Source organism: Epinephelus fuscoguttatus, linkage group LG12 (assembly GCF_011397635.1).
Source record: "Epinephelus fuscoguttatus linkage group LG12, E.fuscoguttatus.final_Chr_v1".
Taxonomy (NCBI): domain Eukaryota; kingdom Metazoa; phylum Chordata; class Actinopteri; order Perciformes; family Serranidae; genus Epinephelus; species Epinephelus fuscoguttatus.
In genome coordinates, this window is record NC_064763.1 from 15,521,170 (window position 1) to 15,539,548 (window position 18,379).

Here is an 18,379-nt window from a genome sequence, read left to right on the forward strand (position 1 = left end):
TGAATGAAATGACTGTAACTGGCAGTTCAACTCAGCACACGAGAAGATAAATGGAAATGAGGAAAGTAAACAAACAGCTAAAGTCAAAAGGGGGTGAGACCAAAACAAATTTGTTTCAAAAGATTACTTTTCTTAGCCACTGAGCTCTTGAGCAGAAAGGTTTCCCGACAGTTTGTGTTTATGTTCACTGGCGCACAGTAAATATGCTTTGTTCTTTCAACATTAGATTTTGTTGTCAGGGTGGTAACTGGCTAACTAGTGTCAAGATGGTCTTCCGGTTTCCCTTTTTAAATGACGAATACAGACTACCGCCGTCTGCTGGTGTGGAGAGTTATTTCCTCTCACACATGCTGGTTGGCCACCGGCTTAAAGGCCAAAACACACCGGCGCCGTACGACGCGCGTCAAAACAGCCGCTCCCATTATTTTCTATTTACAAACCCACACCGGCGGTGGCTCGATGCGCGTCGATGTGACGCGCCGCAGCACTTTACGCTATTGTCCTATTTTTCCAGCGTCGCTGCCCTCGAAAAAACGCTATTTTGTACTTCCCAGCCTAGCGGACTGGAGTGTGCAATAGAAATCCTGTTGACGTGTGTTGGGGGCGGCACATGACTCACGTTAATGACGCCGCTGTCATATGACGCCGCCGGTGTGTTTTGGCCTTTAGTCTTTACAATGAGTTCATGTGCAACTTTTGAACCGAGACACAGGTGACATGAGACTTTTGTTGCGGCTAGTTTTTTTTAAGTCTGTTTAGTGTGTCTGGGCCTTTAAAGTCTACCTGACTAGATATTCTACCATTTTTTATTTTTTGAGAAAACGCATTTTTCACCTAAAACGTAGGTCTAATTTGTACAAAATTTTCTGTGGATCATTATTGGAACAAGCTGCATTAAGCTTTTTGATATGCCACTGAGTTTTGAACATACAGACAAATGAACTACAAAAGGGGTTTGGGTCACTACATAGAGAGAGTTGGTAGGGCTGATTGAAAATGATGATCTGTATGAGCTGTCCCAAAGTTTAATTTTATCTGTAAAATTAAGGTCCAACCCTGAGATTGACCAGCCTTCAGAAGTGGAGCATGTATTCAATATGCTGTAGTGAAATAGATACTGACACTATATTTAGACCACAAAACCCAACATAATTAAGATTGACATATTCATGAGTGCTTCATCCAATCTCATCTAGATGTCACATTACACAAAGCACACATAAGATCTGTTTCAGGGGAGATGTGAGCTCTGCTGTGCCCTCTGCCTCCCTCTCCCTAATGATTTGTTCATATTCTGGCCTGAACAGAAACAAAATGCTGCTCCAACTCCAGAGAGGCAAGACGACCTGAAGAAACTGGACTGAAAGAGGTTGACAACCGCTCGAGAGCATGTAACCGAGGAGTGCTGAGGTAACTCAAACCTTTCAATTAATTAGCAGGCAGTGAGGCAGCAGTGTTCAGCTCCTCCAAAGACACTGAGTGATACTGATGTGTTAGAAACGTCCTGTACACATCATAAGTGCATCATCAGTATCAGGGATGATCTGGGTAAAATCTTATATATCGGGATCGGTGAAAATAAATCTGATCAAAAGCCGATCCTGTCTTTTTTGAGATGTGAGAGAATGTCAGACTTTAGAAAGTCTTTTAAAAGTTTTCTAGTTTGTGGTCGGCATTACGTAAATAAAAGTCAAGATGGGAGTGCAGATACCGAAAACTGAAGGACTGGGATGCACACATGAAATACTGTTTCTCCAGTAGCCTTGAAGACTTACCCCGTTTGAGCTGTTTAAGAGTTGGTTGAAGGTGTGGTGGACCGCCTGGTAACTTTCCAGCTCCGTCTGACACAGCGACACCAGGTAATCTTTTACCTGCTCATAGATTCTGCCGTCTAAGACCTGCAGATAAATATACACACTTTCAAGTTTAAAGTACATTTCCACCTCCCATCATACACCCATCCTTTCAATGTAGGTCCTCACCTTGATGCAGTCCATGAGGTCTGTGTCATAGTAGCGCTGCTGGTGAGCGTTAGCTGCTGCTAGTGTGAGAAGGTAGTCGTTTCTGGCGTGGGTGGCTTTGGAGTTGCACTCGCTCCTCTTGGCTTTCAGCTGGAAGGCAAAAGTTCACGCTGAAGACCGCCAACACCAAAATGTCATAAAGTGTAAAGCTTTTTATTTTCTATGTAAAAATCTCGTACCTTTACGCTCGCCCTCTGAAGACTGGATCTGGACTGGAAGAGACTTAACTTGGACCTGAACATAAGAAAAGACATTGTTTGACTTTTGTTTTGTAATATTTCTTAAAGTTGTGGTTTGTGAACAAGCAGTATGGTTCATTTTCATGTTTTTTCTTTTGTAATCAGGTCAGCAAAATATGAACAAATTCTAAACAAAGATGCCTCTTAGGTTTTTCAATTATATAAAACGTGGCATAATTCAACTTTCATGACTGTTTCAAGTCAATATATTCTCTCTGTGCTTTAAAAGGTGGTGATGGAGTGGATTTGGTTTGAAATCTGGATTTGCCACAACTCAAATGTGTCATAATAAAAACTTTATTTGTATAGCACTAGGGTTATAAAGTGCTTTACAGAGGAAACAGCAGATAAAACCAAATACAATAAAAACAAACGCGGGATCATAAAAACATAAAAGCACCAGGGCATAAAACTAAGTCAAAAAAACTTAGTGACAAAAGAGACAGGAATGACAAAACCAAGTAACATATTAAACATTCATGAACACTTCCCTATAAAACAATGTTTTAAGAAGGGATTTAAAAGATGCTAAAAATATAAAACTAACTAGAAATGAATAGCAACTGATGGGAATCAGAAGCCAGAGGGCCAGCAGGCTAGTAGTTCACACTAGGCTTAAAACAACATTTTGCTGTGTTGAAAGGACACAAAAGTTGCCAGAAAATTTTGTATATTATAAATGTAATGTAAATGAGAAACCAGGATTACAGAAATCTGACTTCCTCTGCTAGATTTCTCTTGGAGAACACTGATTTCTTGACCTGGTAACCCGGTTTCTAATCTGCTTTTTGTACGTAAGCATGTGCAAGATAAAGACATCAAACAGGGAGACATATAATACAAGAAGTAATGTGTTCTTGTGTTTTAAAAACTTGACTGAAACCAATTAAGTTAAGTAGCCTCTTGAATTCTTAAGTCTGTTTTCACCCCTTAACTATGGCTGAATTAACACTTGACTATTTATGAAATTCAGACATGTTCACGCTGTGAGGAAAAGCTCCATCTTTCTGCTCTGACAAACACAAAAACAAAAAGTAGACGAACAAAAAAAAAAAGACAAAAAGTCTGGATACTTCTGTCTCTCCCTATTTAAAATAAGCAAGCCATGTGCCCAAAATAAGGTAGGTCGTAGGAGTGAAATCTGTCACTGACCTGCTGCATGTATACACAGATTTACAGTAACCAGGTCACAACAGTGACCTGGTTACATGTGCTGTGATTACCTGAGTAACCTATTTCTCTGAGTAGCCTCGTTTCTCAAAGGGACAGTTCACCCCAAAATCAAAAATACATATTTTCCCTCTTACCTGTAGTGCCATTTATCCGTCTAGATTGTTTTGGTGTGAGTTGCAGATTGTTGGAGATATCGGCTGTGGAGATGTCTGCACTCTCTCTGACTGATAAATAGCACTACGGGTTAGAGGGAAAAAATGCCTTTTTGATTTTGTCCCAGTCTCTTTAATTTAAACACGCTGATTGAATTGAGTCATTCTACAGACATTTAAAAGAATCTGTGCAAGCAACATTAGGCCAAAAGAAAGCAGTAATTGTACTATTAGAAAGCGCGCCAAGCCTTTCCGACGGCAAAACTTGACCGAGCTGCGCCTCAGCTCAATAATAAACTCTCCTGATGGGCAGAAAAATGTCTGCTATGTGGTGAGTCAAAGTGCCAGCTGTTCATGTTGTGCCAGGACAAAGTGTTGAAAAGAGACGGCTCCCTCAAGCCTGAATATTAGTTGTTTGTTGGACTGCGACTAAAGATTATTTTCATTATTGACTAGCCTGCTGATTTACAGAGTTTGATGCTAGAAGACTGTTTTCACATTCCTCTGCTGAAGGAGGAAAATTTTCTCCGTGTTCACACTGAATCTCGGTTTGAGATGAGTAGGTAGAGAATAATTTGTGACATCACAAATATTTTGGTAACTACTCAGTGTCCAGTATGCAACTTACACAAGTGTGATGGGGAAACTTGTGCACATAAATAGAGGATGGACTTTCCAGTGACGCGGGAGACACCTTGTGTCCAGCAGTTACATTTTTGTAATCAAAAACATTTGCATACTTTTAGATTCAAGATCTTTGTCGAGGAGGCTGGAGCAGATGTAATTTAAAAGCACAGTATTTTAACATGTCTGGATCATAAAACTTATTTTTGTGGTCAACTTCCCACTGATTTGAAATCCATCAATCACATCCCCGGATTCATTTTTTATAATGCACATGTACGTCGAAAAGCAGCACCATGCTAGCTTGAAAGATGGAAGCACTTATATTCAGCAGGTGGAAATATTCCCATTACTTTAAACACATCCTCAAACCTCCTGAAACACCTACTATGACAGCACAGCAATGTAAAGCTCCAGGAAATACACCCTGTCAAAGGTGAGCCCCTTACAGCTGTGGCAGATGGCTGTAGCCCTACGATGACTGAACAACCTAAACTAGATTTTAATCATGGACAGCTGCAGGCTACAAGCGACAAAGAACTCATGATGCTTGTGGCTGGACGTGTAGTGGAGGAAATGTTGTCAATCTCCATGATTGGCTTCCCATTTTCAGACAGATATCATCACCATAATCTACCAAAGATAGTGGAGCAATTTGGTTCATACTTGGCGTCGAGCTCCGCCTTCTCTCGGACAGCCTGTGCCATCGTCTCGGCCTCCTGGTACTTCTTCCTGCTCTTGGTGAGCTCCTTCACCGACTCCTGCAGCTCAGCTTGAACCACCGTCAGCTGTTCAATACACTGAAAGAAAGACAGGTTGGAGACAAACAAAGAAAAACAACTTTACATTTATGAAAATTATTATTCTCGCAGTGCACCACCTGAAAAATATTCAAATGCCTCTTAGGTATATCTACAGAACATGTGTTGTTAGTAATGTCATGATGGCGTGTGGGATACAGGAGCTGTAACTCCTAAAAGGTGAGTGCAAACAAGAGCAGCATTGTGGGCTGCAGGGAGTGGAGCGTGGCCGGCAGAAACCAGAGTTATTTTTCAGCACAGAGTCGAGGCCGACACAGGAAACAGGCTTCACCTACAGACACACAGCGCTCCACATCAATGTGGGACAGATACTGAGCTGATATCAGTCATTCTTAACAAGAGCTGATGTGACCTCTGTTCTCATCTGGCAGATTATTTATTGCACTGTTTATCAGTATTACTCCAGCTGTTTATATAAAGTTCCCACTGGAAATTATTTCGCAGTGACACTGACCAGGGGACAAAGAACATGTTTCTAGCAGAGTTATAAAACTGAGTTGTATTACCTTCCTCAGCTGCTGCTCCTTCTGCAGTCGGGCCGTCTTGGCTGGATCAGCGACTTGGACTTTGTAGTTATCGCAGGCGCTGATTCTGGACTGAGTGACCTGGACTGTGCCTTCCAAATAGGCCCTCCATACACAGTACATGTTCCTAAAACACAAATATAAACATAAGTGCATAAATATTATTCCCCCCTTAGAAATCACCTTTCTGGTAAAAAGCCCTGAAAGCAAAATTCTCCTAACATGGCTGAAAACGCATATCACGTGACCATTCACATACACTACTACTTCTACTCTGCATATGGTTGCTTAGTTTCAGAAAAAAACACAGAGATGGCGAAAAATAAGACCAGAGATTTCTTCGCTTGGACAAATGACAAGGTAGAACTGCTACTGAATGAGTATAAGGGGGTCAATTTGGCGGAAAAGACTCAACTGTTGCTGCAATGCAAATTCAGCAACATAACTGGGAGTATTTCCGATCCCTAGAGGAAGCTGGGGCAAGACAGAAAGGAATAACCACACAAGAAGGATGATATCACACAAGGTATGTAGACCTCACTATTATGTTTTGGCATCATACGTTCTGAGTGATAAGACCCAATCGGGGAAGCGTACATGGGCATCTGTGTCATCGTTTCTGAGTCTCACTTGCCGTCTGTCCAGACTAAGATGCAACCCCGGTCTCTATTTTAGAGGTTCCAAAAGACCGTGGTAGGTTGGACCCCCGGCGTAATCTTAGCAATAGTTATGCATTTTAAAACAAAAACGTATTAACCCTTCAGTTTCTTACGCTGCATTCAGGCACCTTTCACAAGCACTTAAACCTTTGAAACCTGAGAAAATTGGTTTGATTTTTTTCAAAACATGGGAAATAAATGACAGTGAGTAAGACACTGGTAAAAGCTACAAGAAAAACTGAAAATCTGAACTGAAATCAATTATTAAAAATAGAGAAAGACAAAAAATAGATAAAGATAAGCAGTTATGGAACATAATTAAATGAATGAATGAATAAATGAATGTCCAGAAAACTGTAGTTATCATTATTATGATAATATATTCAAGCTTATGTTATGATTTACATACATGTATATATTTTGCCATGTTTTGGCCCTTTTTTCAGGTCATTTCCTTGTTTATTGTTGTTGGGTTTTTTTACTTATCTTTTCTTGCTAATTTTCTGGTTTTTTTTTCCTTGTATCTTTTTACTAATTTTGGGTTATTTCTAGTTAAGCTGCTCACTGTCTTCTACCCATGTTTTTAAAAGAAATCAAGCCAATTTGCTCAAGTTTCAAAGGGTTAATGTGGATGTAGCTTCAGTTTCCTGTAACCAAATGATCATTGTGGCGCTCATACTGCACAACTAATTGAAATAAGATCATGATCTCCATTTGGGTCGTGTTTACATTACCAGGAAAATTGACTACATCAAAACAAACACTCCTAGTTTCTTCCAGAGCTGCATCAATAAATAACAAGTATGCATTATGACTAGGGTTGCATAGGGCCTGGAAAATTCCGGTTAATTATCGAAAAATTTCTGAGGGAAGTTCTGGAATTTGGGGAATTTTTGCAAAATTTCAAAGAGTACCTTTCAGGGTTGGAAATTATCACCAGCCACCAGCCAAATGCTGGTACAATGTACAAGTGTATGCTAAATTTGGTTCACTCACCATTCAAAATAAAAAAAGTTATTCTATTGAGTGTCAGGTAGATTTTGGAATCAAGCAGCCACAGTGGCAGGTGGACAACAAAGTTCATTTCCATTTCCATTTTGGGTTAATACACATAAAAAAAGCAACCACAAAGCAAAGTAAACCCATTTGATTGGATTGTAACCATGCACTGCATTCAGCAGCACATGTACAGATCATTTGCCAGTTTCCCATTACAAAGGAATTCATGAACTGGAATGAGAAAAAAAAAAAAAAAGATGTTCATGCCTAAGAATCTTGAGAGAAAATCCTGATTTTAATTCTTGATGGAAAAAAATGTGATTCTTATTTTGACCACAATTCTGCTTCAGAGGACAGGCCTGATCAACATCATGTACCCGCAGTGGAGAATGTTGTTACCTGTGGTCTGCTCGTTCTTCTGTCACACTCTCTGGCCATTCCCTCTTTAGATACTGATTTGCCAACTTCTGGAGGGCCTGGAAGAGAAGAGGTAAAAAAACAGGGATGACCTTTCACCTTTGACACCAACACACATTTCCTGCATCTCATCTTCACACAGGACATGCTCTGAAAACTGCGTTCCCCCTGACCTTGTCCTATAAACCACCAGGCAGCCAGAGGACGTAGACATCAGGAGACACTTTCCCTCCAAACATAAAAGGAGTAAAGCCAGTGAAAAATAACTTTTCTTAGATACACAACACTACCTTTAAAATCCACACTCATTAAAAAGCACTTTTAGATGATCGTGTGATTCAACGCCACATGGACTCGTTCACCTGTTAACCAGAGTCTAGAGGTTGGCCCAGATGCTGGGTTTTATGCTCAATTTTTGGGAAGAAAAATGTAATATATTCAGACCACATTCACCCCTGGAGATATATTAGGTTGCTCCAACCCAGGCCAAAAGTGAGGTTAACATTTGAAGAACTGAAATAGCAGGACAAAGTAAACAAAAAAAAAAAAAGTACAAGAGTGAGGAGGATATCTCTGGTGTTTCTGAGTGCATGTTTGGTATGTCAGAGAAATGCAACCAGAATAAACTGATGGAAAGAGCATGAATATTTTTAGCCTTGTGCAGATGATCTAAGAGGGATTTAACAAGTATGCTGCTGGCTAGAAATACTTATAAAAGCCGCCACTAATTGGCTTAACTAACCCAATTTGTTTTGTTCAGGGATTTTGTTTGGGTTCAGCCTGTCACAATAAAAACTGGTTGGAACAAAGAAATCATCGCCATAATTATTTGGTTTACACCACAATGAATAAAACAATAAACGAGGGTGACAGACTGGCAGTTGGAGTTTGAAAGATGTGGATTTTCATCTAGCTATCATGCTGCATCATGGAGGTTGTAGGATGCAGCATTTTTGGAGATACATTTGTGCTGGGGACCAAATATCTGGATATTTCAGCATCTGCTGCATAGATTTGTCTCTTCAAGGTTGCCCAACTTTACTGCATTTCTTAATTGCTACAGTCAAAGTTCTGCATTTGAGTTACTGGAACACTGCAGCAGGGGGTACAGCAGAAATGTGACTGCATGTAAACAGGCTTTACAATAACCAGGTTACTGCAGTGTAGGTAAACTCTGGTTTCCTGTCTTAAACAGGCTGTGGGACATCTGTTTTTTTGATTTTTACTTGTCATCACGCACACACATTAGCTACATTCCTTAAGTTTATTCATTTTGCAAGTACTGTATACCACAAATTTATATCATTTTATGTTATTTTAATCCCTATTCTTTTACTTATGCACTATTTTATATCTTGTACTGTCAATTTACTTGTATAATTCAAAAAGCCCTATTGAAGGGAGCCTGAGAGCCAGATTTTCCATGCCAACAGCTGCTTCTCTGTAATTGTTGCCCACATGACAATAAAGAACTTGAAACTTGACCTGATTGCTCACAGTAACCTGTTTGTTGCATGTAAGCAGAGTCAGTGTATAAATGTAGTAATCTCCTGCTTTGTGTTACCGTGCCTCTGCTGCAGCTCAGCAAGGAAACACTTTCTGATTGAGGACAAAGACGGAATTTCATACCAAGACAGTGAAAAGTTCGAAAGACACTTAACTTGTCTTCAGCAGAATCACATTTTTGTACAAAATGAGGGCTGTAGATTTTGTCCCCCATCACGTACACTGAAATTGCTGACAGGAATATAAATTGTATAGTACTAAGCTCTCTATGGTCCCACTAAAAGTTTCTATCAAGGAGAGCAGAGCAACTGAGAAATGAAAGCGTATCAGTGCAAACAGGCTTTGAAGGACTCTGAATGAAAGACAGCCAAAGAAAGGATATAAAGCATCTCCTCACAACAAATGCTTTGTTTGGCGAAAATAGTATCATTTGGATTTCCATGAGCCCACAAATGGATATAAGACACCTCAGACAATGCTGCACAGGAATTTTGAGACATTTTTGTCTTTCGTTTGGCCTGAGTCAAAATCTGTCTGCTCTCCTAAATGGCATTCAACAGAAAACTTTTTCTGGGACCACAGTCCTCACCAAGGGAGGTGAGTGCTATATATTGTTTTTTGGGTGGACTATTCCTTTCAATAGGGGTACTGTTTACTGATACAAAATGTTTTAAAATGGTGTGAAACAGAAGTTCCTATGAAATGACATTAATTAAATCCCTACATGAGCTCACAATAAACAAAAGCATGGCTGTACCCGACTGAGGATTATGTCAGTCAAATCAGATTTAGTTGTTCAATACGAATATTGAACTATTTGTTCCTTTTGCTCCATAAAAAGTTTGAGACGGACGTTCAGAGTAACAGTGACGTTCAAGTAATGTAGTAAACAAGACAAGTTAGCCCTTCGAGCTAATGCATGCTAACTATGCCAAAGATAAGAGACAAGAAATATGATAAGGATAAGAAATGTACAACATTGTTTGCCAATACTAGATATCAAACACCAGAGATTGTGTCATATTAAGTTCCTGTGAACTGTGAAGTCACCACTTCTAAGCAGAAGGCAGAAGATAATGTCATCTCAGAGCCTGAACGGGTCAAGCTTCTGTTCCTCTGGGCAGACACAGACCCAGAGTGAGACGGAGACAGCTCTGTCTCACTCAAACTTACATGGGGTCTGTGTCTGCAGCTGCCTGTACCAGAGAGCAGTGTAGAGGCGAGGAGCACTCGCTCTGCTGCTAAATCTGGGCACTGAAACATACCCAGAAGTAAACTCACTGCTTGATTTGAGGAATCTCTGTCAAGAGAGGGCTCTCCGACTGCTGAGTTAAATCATTGACTTTCAGAGAGGAAGTCCTACAAAAATTCCTCCAAAATGACATTCAAAATAAACTCCAAATGACATTCAAAATAAACTAGAACACTGCTGAAAAAATGACTCTAATTTAGTTTGTAGAACAACAGCTAAAACTACTTTGGTTATAATCAGCAAGAACTTCTAAACCTGAGAGTCGATGTGCAGGTATTTGTGTTTACTGTGCAAAAGAAAAAAGAGCAGCAGTGATACAGCTAAGAAGTCAAGACAGGTAAAGAAAACTAACTTACATCCACAGAATATCAAAAAGAAAAATGAATCAGATCATGAACAAGTTGTTGTTCATGTTTTGCACTCACAAAGAATATACAGCTCTGATGTGCAGCACCAGTATGCAAAATCGGTGCACAAGCTAATGTGCTAGCACGTAAGTTTCACATGTATACAGATGATGTTAAAACAGACCTTTTTAAAGTACTCCACTACACACAGCCCACTTGGGGTGCAGTTACAGTTAGCAAAAATGAAAACGCTTCAGGTGGCATTTAATGATGCATTCAGAGTCTTGCTTAAGCTCCCGAGATGGACAAGTGAAAGCCGTACGTTTGTGACGAGTAATGTTCCCAACCTTCGTGTTGTGCTGAGGAATTTTATGTACAGACGTGTCGATTATCTGATTAAAAAAAATAATTATAATGGCATTAACTGAGTGACACATGGTACTCCAGTGACATCTCTGTGTTCCTTTCTTCATATTTATTTTATCCTTACACTGATATGAACCTATGTGTCTGCAAGAAAGTAGAGTTGAATAAAACTATTCAATAATTTTAAAGAATCTTTTAGGACTTTAATTGGCTCTTTAGATAACTGACCACAGGTCAGCGTGTTAAGTGTCAGGACAAATTAAGTATGTTTGTTGTTCCAGATACAAGCTGGCTTTCCTCTTAATACTAAAAAGAAACACCACTTTTTAAATGTTTTTTGTGGCGTTTGCTCACTCAAGTGATTTGTGCTTTAGTCCCAAAAGAGTGCCCATCAAGGAAATGAGCCCATCTATCCTTCCTCTGTCCACTGTGAAAAGACCAGCCCTGTCATGCAGTCCTGAGGCAGGCTAGGCCGCAGTTCTGAACTCGTTGGTCTTGGTGATCTCGGTGCCAAAGCTTCAAAGCCGCTACAAACCCGGCCATTGTGGGATTCAGATAGAGACTGAGCTAGCCTAGTGGACACGCCTGAATAGTGTGATGGGAACAAGTGAAGGGGAGGAGGAGGGGATGCGAGGACAAGGCAGAGGAAGAGCCACACAGAGGAGGACATTTTATCACAAATGTGTGATTTGAATAGCAATCGGCTAATGGCTAAAGCAGCTTGCAGGTGGAGGAGACCCTAAAGAGAGGAGATTTGAAAAAAATAAATAAATAGAGGGGAGAGGGAGGTGTAACCAAAGGGGGCGAAGTGTTCCAGAGACACTCTGACCCACTTTGATTCAACTATTGGCAGCGGGTGTCTAATTGATCACATAACTAACAGGCAGCACAACCCAGACACAGAGAACACCTTTCAAACTGAGGCACACAATGAGGACACTTTCATCATTTAAGGGCTGGAAGAAACAATTATTTTCCAATTTTTACAATTTATTAATTAATACTTTTGGTAATTAAATGTAAGGAAATCCAAAAAATTGCCCAAAAAATGCTTCACAGTCCAAGTTGACATTGTCCGATTGCTTGCTTTGTCCAATCAACAGTCTCAACGCCAAACATATTCAATGTACACTAATGTACACAGAAAATAAAGACATTCAGGAAGGTGGCACCAGCAAATGTTTTGACATGTATTCAATAAATCAATTATTCATCTATACGGTGCTAAATTTTCTCAGCTCACATTACCAGCGTCTAATAACTACTGTCACAAGATTAAGTCCATATCCTATTCCTCTACAACATTTTTTTCCTGCATTTTAGGTTTTCAATTAACGATTACTTTCATCATCCATTAATCTGTCTGAATTTGTCTTAAGAAATCTCTGAATCATTTGGTCCATAAAATGTAAAATAAATCAGTGAAAAGTTTTCCAAAGCACAGATCTACAGAGAATACTCAGTTTTAACCTAAGAAAAACTGGAAATTTTCACACCTGAGAAGTTGAAAGCAGTGATTCTGTTTGGCATTTTAGCTTTAAAAACAAAACATTATTTTCTGTTGATTGACCTTTGACCTGCATTACCACAGTCTAGGGCATAGTTGCTTGAAGTGCAACCTTCGAAAACATTTTGTCCAACCCCCTAAAATCAGGGCTGTACAGTATGACACATGTTGCAAGAGCAATGCAAAAATCAGTCTGTGCAATGAAAGAAATTACCGCTATACACCCATGCTGAACAGCTTCACGCTACGTGTGTGAAACAGAGCCGCTTGTTTGTTTGAGGCGAGGGTTTGTTTGTGTATGAGGTGAATCAATAGCACATCCCTTTTCTACATGGTAGTTTTAGTCTATAGTGCAACGGTGTGATGGCACCTTGATGCGCCTTGAGCCAACAGATGTGTTTATAAAAATGTAGTAGTGCTGTGACATTACAGTCATTTTATACCTTCACCGTTAAGAGAATCCAGTCTGCAGCATAGTTCATACACTTCACTGATAAACCAGAGAACTGTAGAGTAACAACTGGACTTCATGATCAATCAAAGTCTCTCTCTCCTCACAAATACTTGTGTAGGCGTACTACACATGTAGCCTGTATCCCAGTAAGAAAGCAGAAACACTACAGTTTTAACACTATGTTTAAACGTTTTTTATAAATCAATGGTTTCAGAGTGTCTGGTTTTAGGACCCTCAGTACCTCTACTTCCTGTGTCCATGCTATGTGCTTAAAAAAAAAACCCCACAATATATAGTTATTTAAGAAAATGTCTGCATTTTCTCAGCACAATATTCATTTGAAAGGTCACGGAAAATAACCTTTTACTTTTATACTTTTATGAAAAATTTAAACCTCTTGAGCAACGCGAGCATACAACCCTGTGCATGCAATATATGTTAATCAACAAAGGTCTGTTTCATTACTTTCACTTTCAATAGCTTACATCTAATACACTACTCAGTCGGCCCTTCTGTCAAACTGGGCCCCAAACAAGCCTCTGTCAGTTAAGAAATGACAACTTGTAGAAAGCTACTGGTTATAAATGCAACCAGTGGCAGCTTTCGAGTGTCGCAGGAATTATGTTCTGTCATCAATGCTGTTATCTTAGGTTAGCGAACACTCTGCAGTTTAATGTGAAGGTGAGATGAAAAAGACATCTTGTTTAATGCCGTCTCCCTAAATTGTCACTCAGTCATCAAAACTTTGAAAAGCCCTGAAGGGGTTTCAAATCTGCTGAAGTCAGTCTGATGAAACTTTGGTGAAATACCTTGAAATTCATCAGATGCATCCAGCTTTGATAATGACTAAGCGTGGGAAGACAGAAATGTGTTGCGTTGCTCAGTTGTGACTAAATCTGACTTTCAAAACAATGGTATAACTTGGGCATGCATATCCAATAAAACACACATGCACAGGGTTACAAAAGCTTGCCTGCAGGCTGATCTTGACCCTCCACTGGATACAAACACGCCACAGTTTGATTGTTCTTTTTTACACTCTCACTGCATTCATGCAACATTTATATACCTGTAAATAAAATAATCCCATTTTAGTTTAATAAGCTTTTGTGTAATGCACTTTTTCCTGCCCATTAAATGTGCCAACATAGCAGACACTTGATAACTACACTGACATTTCAGCTGCCAGACACATGCTCACAATCCCAATCAGGAATAAGTCCAGGAGGAAGTGTACCACAGCGAAATGAGCCAGAAGACTTTGTGTTTCTCTGGTTCAACCAATCAAGGATCAATGAAATAAAAGTTGTTGGGGTTTTTTTACAGTAACTCTGAGGTTTTCTTCTTCTCTCTCCTTGTTTGGAAACAATGTGAATCTTTTATATAGGGTGACATGATAACATGGACCCAGCCGAGCAATATAAATAATGTACACAGGTGTTAGAGATTTTCAAAGAGTCAGAAACACATTGTCTTCCCTTTTATCTTGTTTTGAATGGAGAACAAGCGCTTTGCAATCTACGTGTGTACATCTGAGAGTGTGTTTGACTGGCTATAATCAATTTAAGGTGTAGGTTTAACCCCATGAGCCCATCTTAGATTGAAAACAGCATATAAAGAAGAGACCTCCGCAGATAATTCGGCTGCTTGTAAAAACCTCCTGAACAAAGAACACTGAAAGAAGTCTAACCAGGAGAAGTTTCAGCTGGTTGCAATCTGCAATCCTCAATGTCACTTAATCCTACACATTGCTTCTTAAAGTACAGTACTTCAGTAAATGTACTTAGTTACATTCCACCGCTGGCTCTATGAGACCTGGTTCAGTTTGTTTGGCTCAGGCCTTTCACAACAAGCGCTGCTTTTCTGAGCCACCTTTATGAACCTCCCCTCTGGACCACATGCACATGGGCAAACAGACATGTAAGGTGGCTGGTTGGATAACTACAGACATGCCCCCTCTCTTCACAGTGGTGGTGGACATTCCTCACCGCACTGCAAAACCTGAACAGAGCCAAAAAGGCAAGAAAGGGTTTTTCAGACGGTCGATTGACGTCTTCAGGAAGCTGCGGGCAAAAACAACACAGCGAGGAGGAAACGAGCCAGCGGATCACTACTGGATGTTGTTTCTCTCTTTCTGTTGTGGTGTTTTTTCTGTGGCTGGTTACCACTCATGAGCTATCTGGCCGCACGGGAACAAAGAGCTTCCTTAGGACCACATCCTCAACCCTGACTTGTCACATGGTGTCTTTAAAGGACAGTATCATAAAAACTAACTGTATTTTAAGCAACACAAATGACATGACAGGGTAGCTATGATGTTAACAAGCATCAGTAGCATTGTGAGAGGCAACAAAGAGTTAAGATTTGCTTACCTGGGCGTAGTCCCTCTCTACAGCTGCCCTCTTTTGGCTAAAAGTCCTGAAGAGAAGAAAAGAGGGACTGTGAATAATACCATCTTAAGAGGGGCAATATATCAAACAAAAACAAAAAAAATATAGAGGTATAATCTTGTTGCATGTAAAGCAAAGGTCACACTATTCCAGTGAGGTAAGAAGTTAGTTTCTCCATTCATTACACTGATGATTTCACACCAGTCGTCCTTGGTTGAGTTGGGTTTCTCCTGCAGCCAAAAGTATTTTAAAGAGACAATCACCTTGTGCCATTAAGTAATCTGGGATTATGCCCAGATTTCAGGTGACAAAAGAGCAACTTCTGCTGTCTCCAGTGTTGGTATTGTCATCGGGACCCCTTGCATTTGGAGAATTGTTACACCTCTAATCACGACATTTCTGATCAAGATAACTACACTGGTATGGCCGAACTGTTGTCTGTGATAGTGGCTATAGTGGCTAAAGCCAAAAAAGAAAGATAAACCGATTGACCAATCCTTCGTTTTTACAGTTCCACCTCGTAGCACCAATAAGAGTCCTCCTTTGCTTCACCATGTTTACGAAACAAGTTGTGAAGTTTGTTGGACTCAGTAAGAAAAGTTATGAGGCGTCCCAGATGCGGCGTTACCTGCTGCCCACATTTCTGTTTCCGATGCCTCACGTGTTGAGCTATGATCAGGCTAATACTGTGCTGAACCAGACACTAGGGTGCTTTGCCACCTGTAGTTCAGTTCATTTGGAACAGACTAGAGCTCAACAATGCAGGAACATAATTTAATTTATTAGACTAATATTGTGACTGCGATTCAGTATGCATTTTTTTAAAGTTCTGACAGACTGGAAATGAAGGTAAAGAGAGGCAGTACAACAGCAACAAAGATCCCAACGCTGGAATCGGCATGTAGTGCAATTACTTAGCTACCACGATGCTCAAATGCCCTTTTTAAAGGCCTTAATGTGCCGAAGTACACAGAAAAGCTGCTAGCTTTTGATCAATCATGGAAAAAATTTCTGCGCTACCAAACAGTAGTTAGCCTTTTAAATTCATGCAAAGAATCTAATCTCTACTATCAAGAAGTCCTGTGGTTGGTCCATTTGCTTTCAGACCACAAACAAACAGAGCCAAAATCCTTCATTTCAAGCTGTCTCAGACTGGATTAGTTGTTTGATCCACAGAGGATGATTAACAGCTTATACACAAGCCCGAATGAACCGAAATAACCAAACTAAACAAGTTGGGTGTGAAAGCAGCACATTTTATGTTCATGTGTTACGGTGCTTACTGAGTTCCCATCATTGATACAATCATATTTGTTTACAGTTTGTTCTTCTTTATGTCAAGCCAGCCTCCAAAACCAAACTTCCACTTCTCCATCTGTCAGCATAGAAAGTCCAGCTGTCTGTCTATGCTGATTGTTTGTATTTTCCCTGCCGTTTCCCCTGTCTCCTCCTCAGCTGCCTCGCTCTTCCTGTTGTGAATAACGTGGATAATTCTAATGATACAGTCTGACAGCAGTCCTCTCTGAACTGAGCGTCTCAAGTCAGTGCTCGCACGCTGTTGTTTAATGCATTCAGGGGGTTATTTTGTGGAGCAATTTTGTAGTCTTTAGTCAGATTTACTGAGGCTTCTGCAGCTGAGGCACTTGCTTTTATTGCCTTTGATATGATGGGTTTCCCGCTGCATGCTCATAAAACGTTGATGCAAGAGCACTTTTTGATTCTTACAGACCAACAAAAAGTGTCCTGCTAATGTTTGAAATAGTCCAACATGACTGGTTTCACAAATACATATACAAATCCTAAAATGTGCTGAGAAATGTGAGGTATGTCAGTAAATATTGTTTTTGCACTGGTGTTTCAGGCTTGATTTACAATAACAGTAACAAAGCTGACAATGATTTAAGCTAAATTTAAACAAAAGTCTCAGAAAAGAAGAGAGGTCAGCGCCCTGGGAAAGACTTGTCTGCCTCAAAATCATCATTAAGTCATTAAACATGTCGAGACTTGACTGCAATGCTCCACCCCGACTCTAAACAATCTGGCTGACTTCCTGGGAGCTTTCCTCTCTTCCTTTAGCCTGCTCCCTTCCTCTTTCTCTGCATTTCCAAGGCTGACCCCCACACTAACTTCCTGACATTTTCCCTAAACAGAGCCTTTGCTGACAAGCAGATGCCATTTCCAGTCTGCTGAATCATTTCTCGTCCGAGATCAGGGAGTGACCCCTGCGAGTTCTGTACCAGTCGAGTTTCACATTGTTTCTGGCAGACGAATGTTACTGAGCCTCCCACAGCGAACGATTCAGGCCAGTCAGAACATCTGGCAGCTCTCTATGACCTTAAGTTCCAGCTGTTTGGAAGTTCAGAGCTCTGCCACCGACCACAGACAGGAAGTGGGGAGCCAGTAGGCTGTCAACTCGACCCAACACTAAGGCTGAAAACACAACCACAACTCTTGGCTTTTCAACCTTTAAAATGCCTACGCATCTGAACACAGTGCTAAAGCTGCCTGTGTGTCTCTGTTTGTTTACTTAGCCTGATCCAAAAATCTTAAACACTAATGTACTTTAATCTTTGGATTTAAGTCGCTGTTGTTCAAATGGTGGAAAACCAAACTGTCAAACAATCACAGGACACAAGAACCAGACGAAGATTAAATATTTACTTCTATAAAATGTATAAAATCAAAGGGCAAGAGACAGATAGCGTAGAATTTATCAATCCTGCATCTGTGTAAGAATACAAACTGTATCATGCTGTCAGAGGAAACACCAACAGCCTGGCTTTTAACTGGATGTATGGATAAGCAGGTCTAACCCTTTAATTAACTGTTATAGGATGTTTTAACGTACAGGCTGGAAACTATATTTGGAAAAAGTATTATATAGGAGAATTACATTTACATATACACAAAAGCAGACCGTTTTTTTGA

At 40.2% G+C, this 18,379-nt stretch overlaps 1 protein-coding gene across 1 annotated transcript in view; it reads right to left on the reverse strand.

The window, feature by feature from the left end:
• LOC125897812 (F-BAR and double SH3 domains protein 2-like) overlaps nucleotides 1-18,379 on the reverse strand; it is a 44,860-nt gene that overhangs the window by 20,840 nt on the left and 5,641 nt on the right. The window contains exons 3-9 of the mRNA XM_049591253.1: nucleotides 15,434-15,479; nucleotides 7,612-7,688; nucleotides 5,537-5,681; nucleotides 4,876-5,009; nucleotides 2,201-2,255; nucleotides 1,983-2,111; nucleotides 1,776-1,898 (exon numbers count right to left, since the gene is read on the reverse strand). Of these exons, the coding sequence (XP_049447210.1) occupies nucleotides 1,776-1,898; nucleotides 1,983-2,111; nucleotides 2,201-2,255; nucleotides 4,876-5,009; nucleotides 5,537-5,681; nucleotides 7,612-7,688; nucleotides 15,434-15,479 (709 nt within the window). The remainder of the gene's footprint in view (nucleotides 1-1,775; nucleotides 1,899-1,982; nucleotides 2,112-2,200; nucleotides 2,256-4,875; nucleotides 5,010-5,536; nucleotides 5,682-7,611; nucleotides 7,689-15,433; nucleotides 15,480-18,379) is intronic.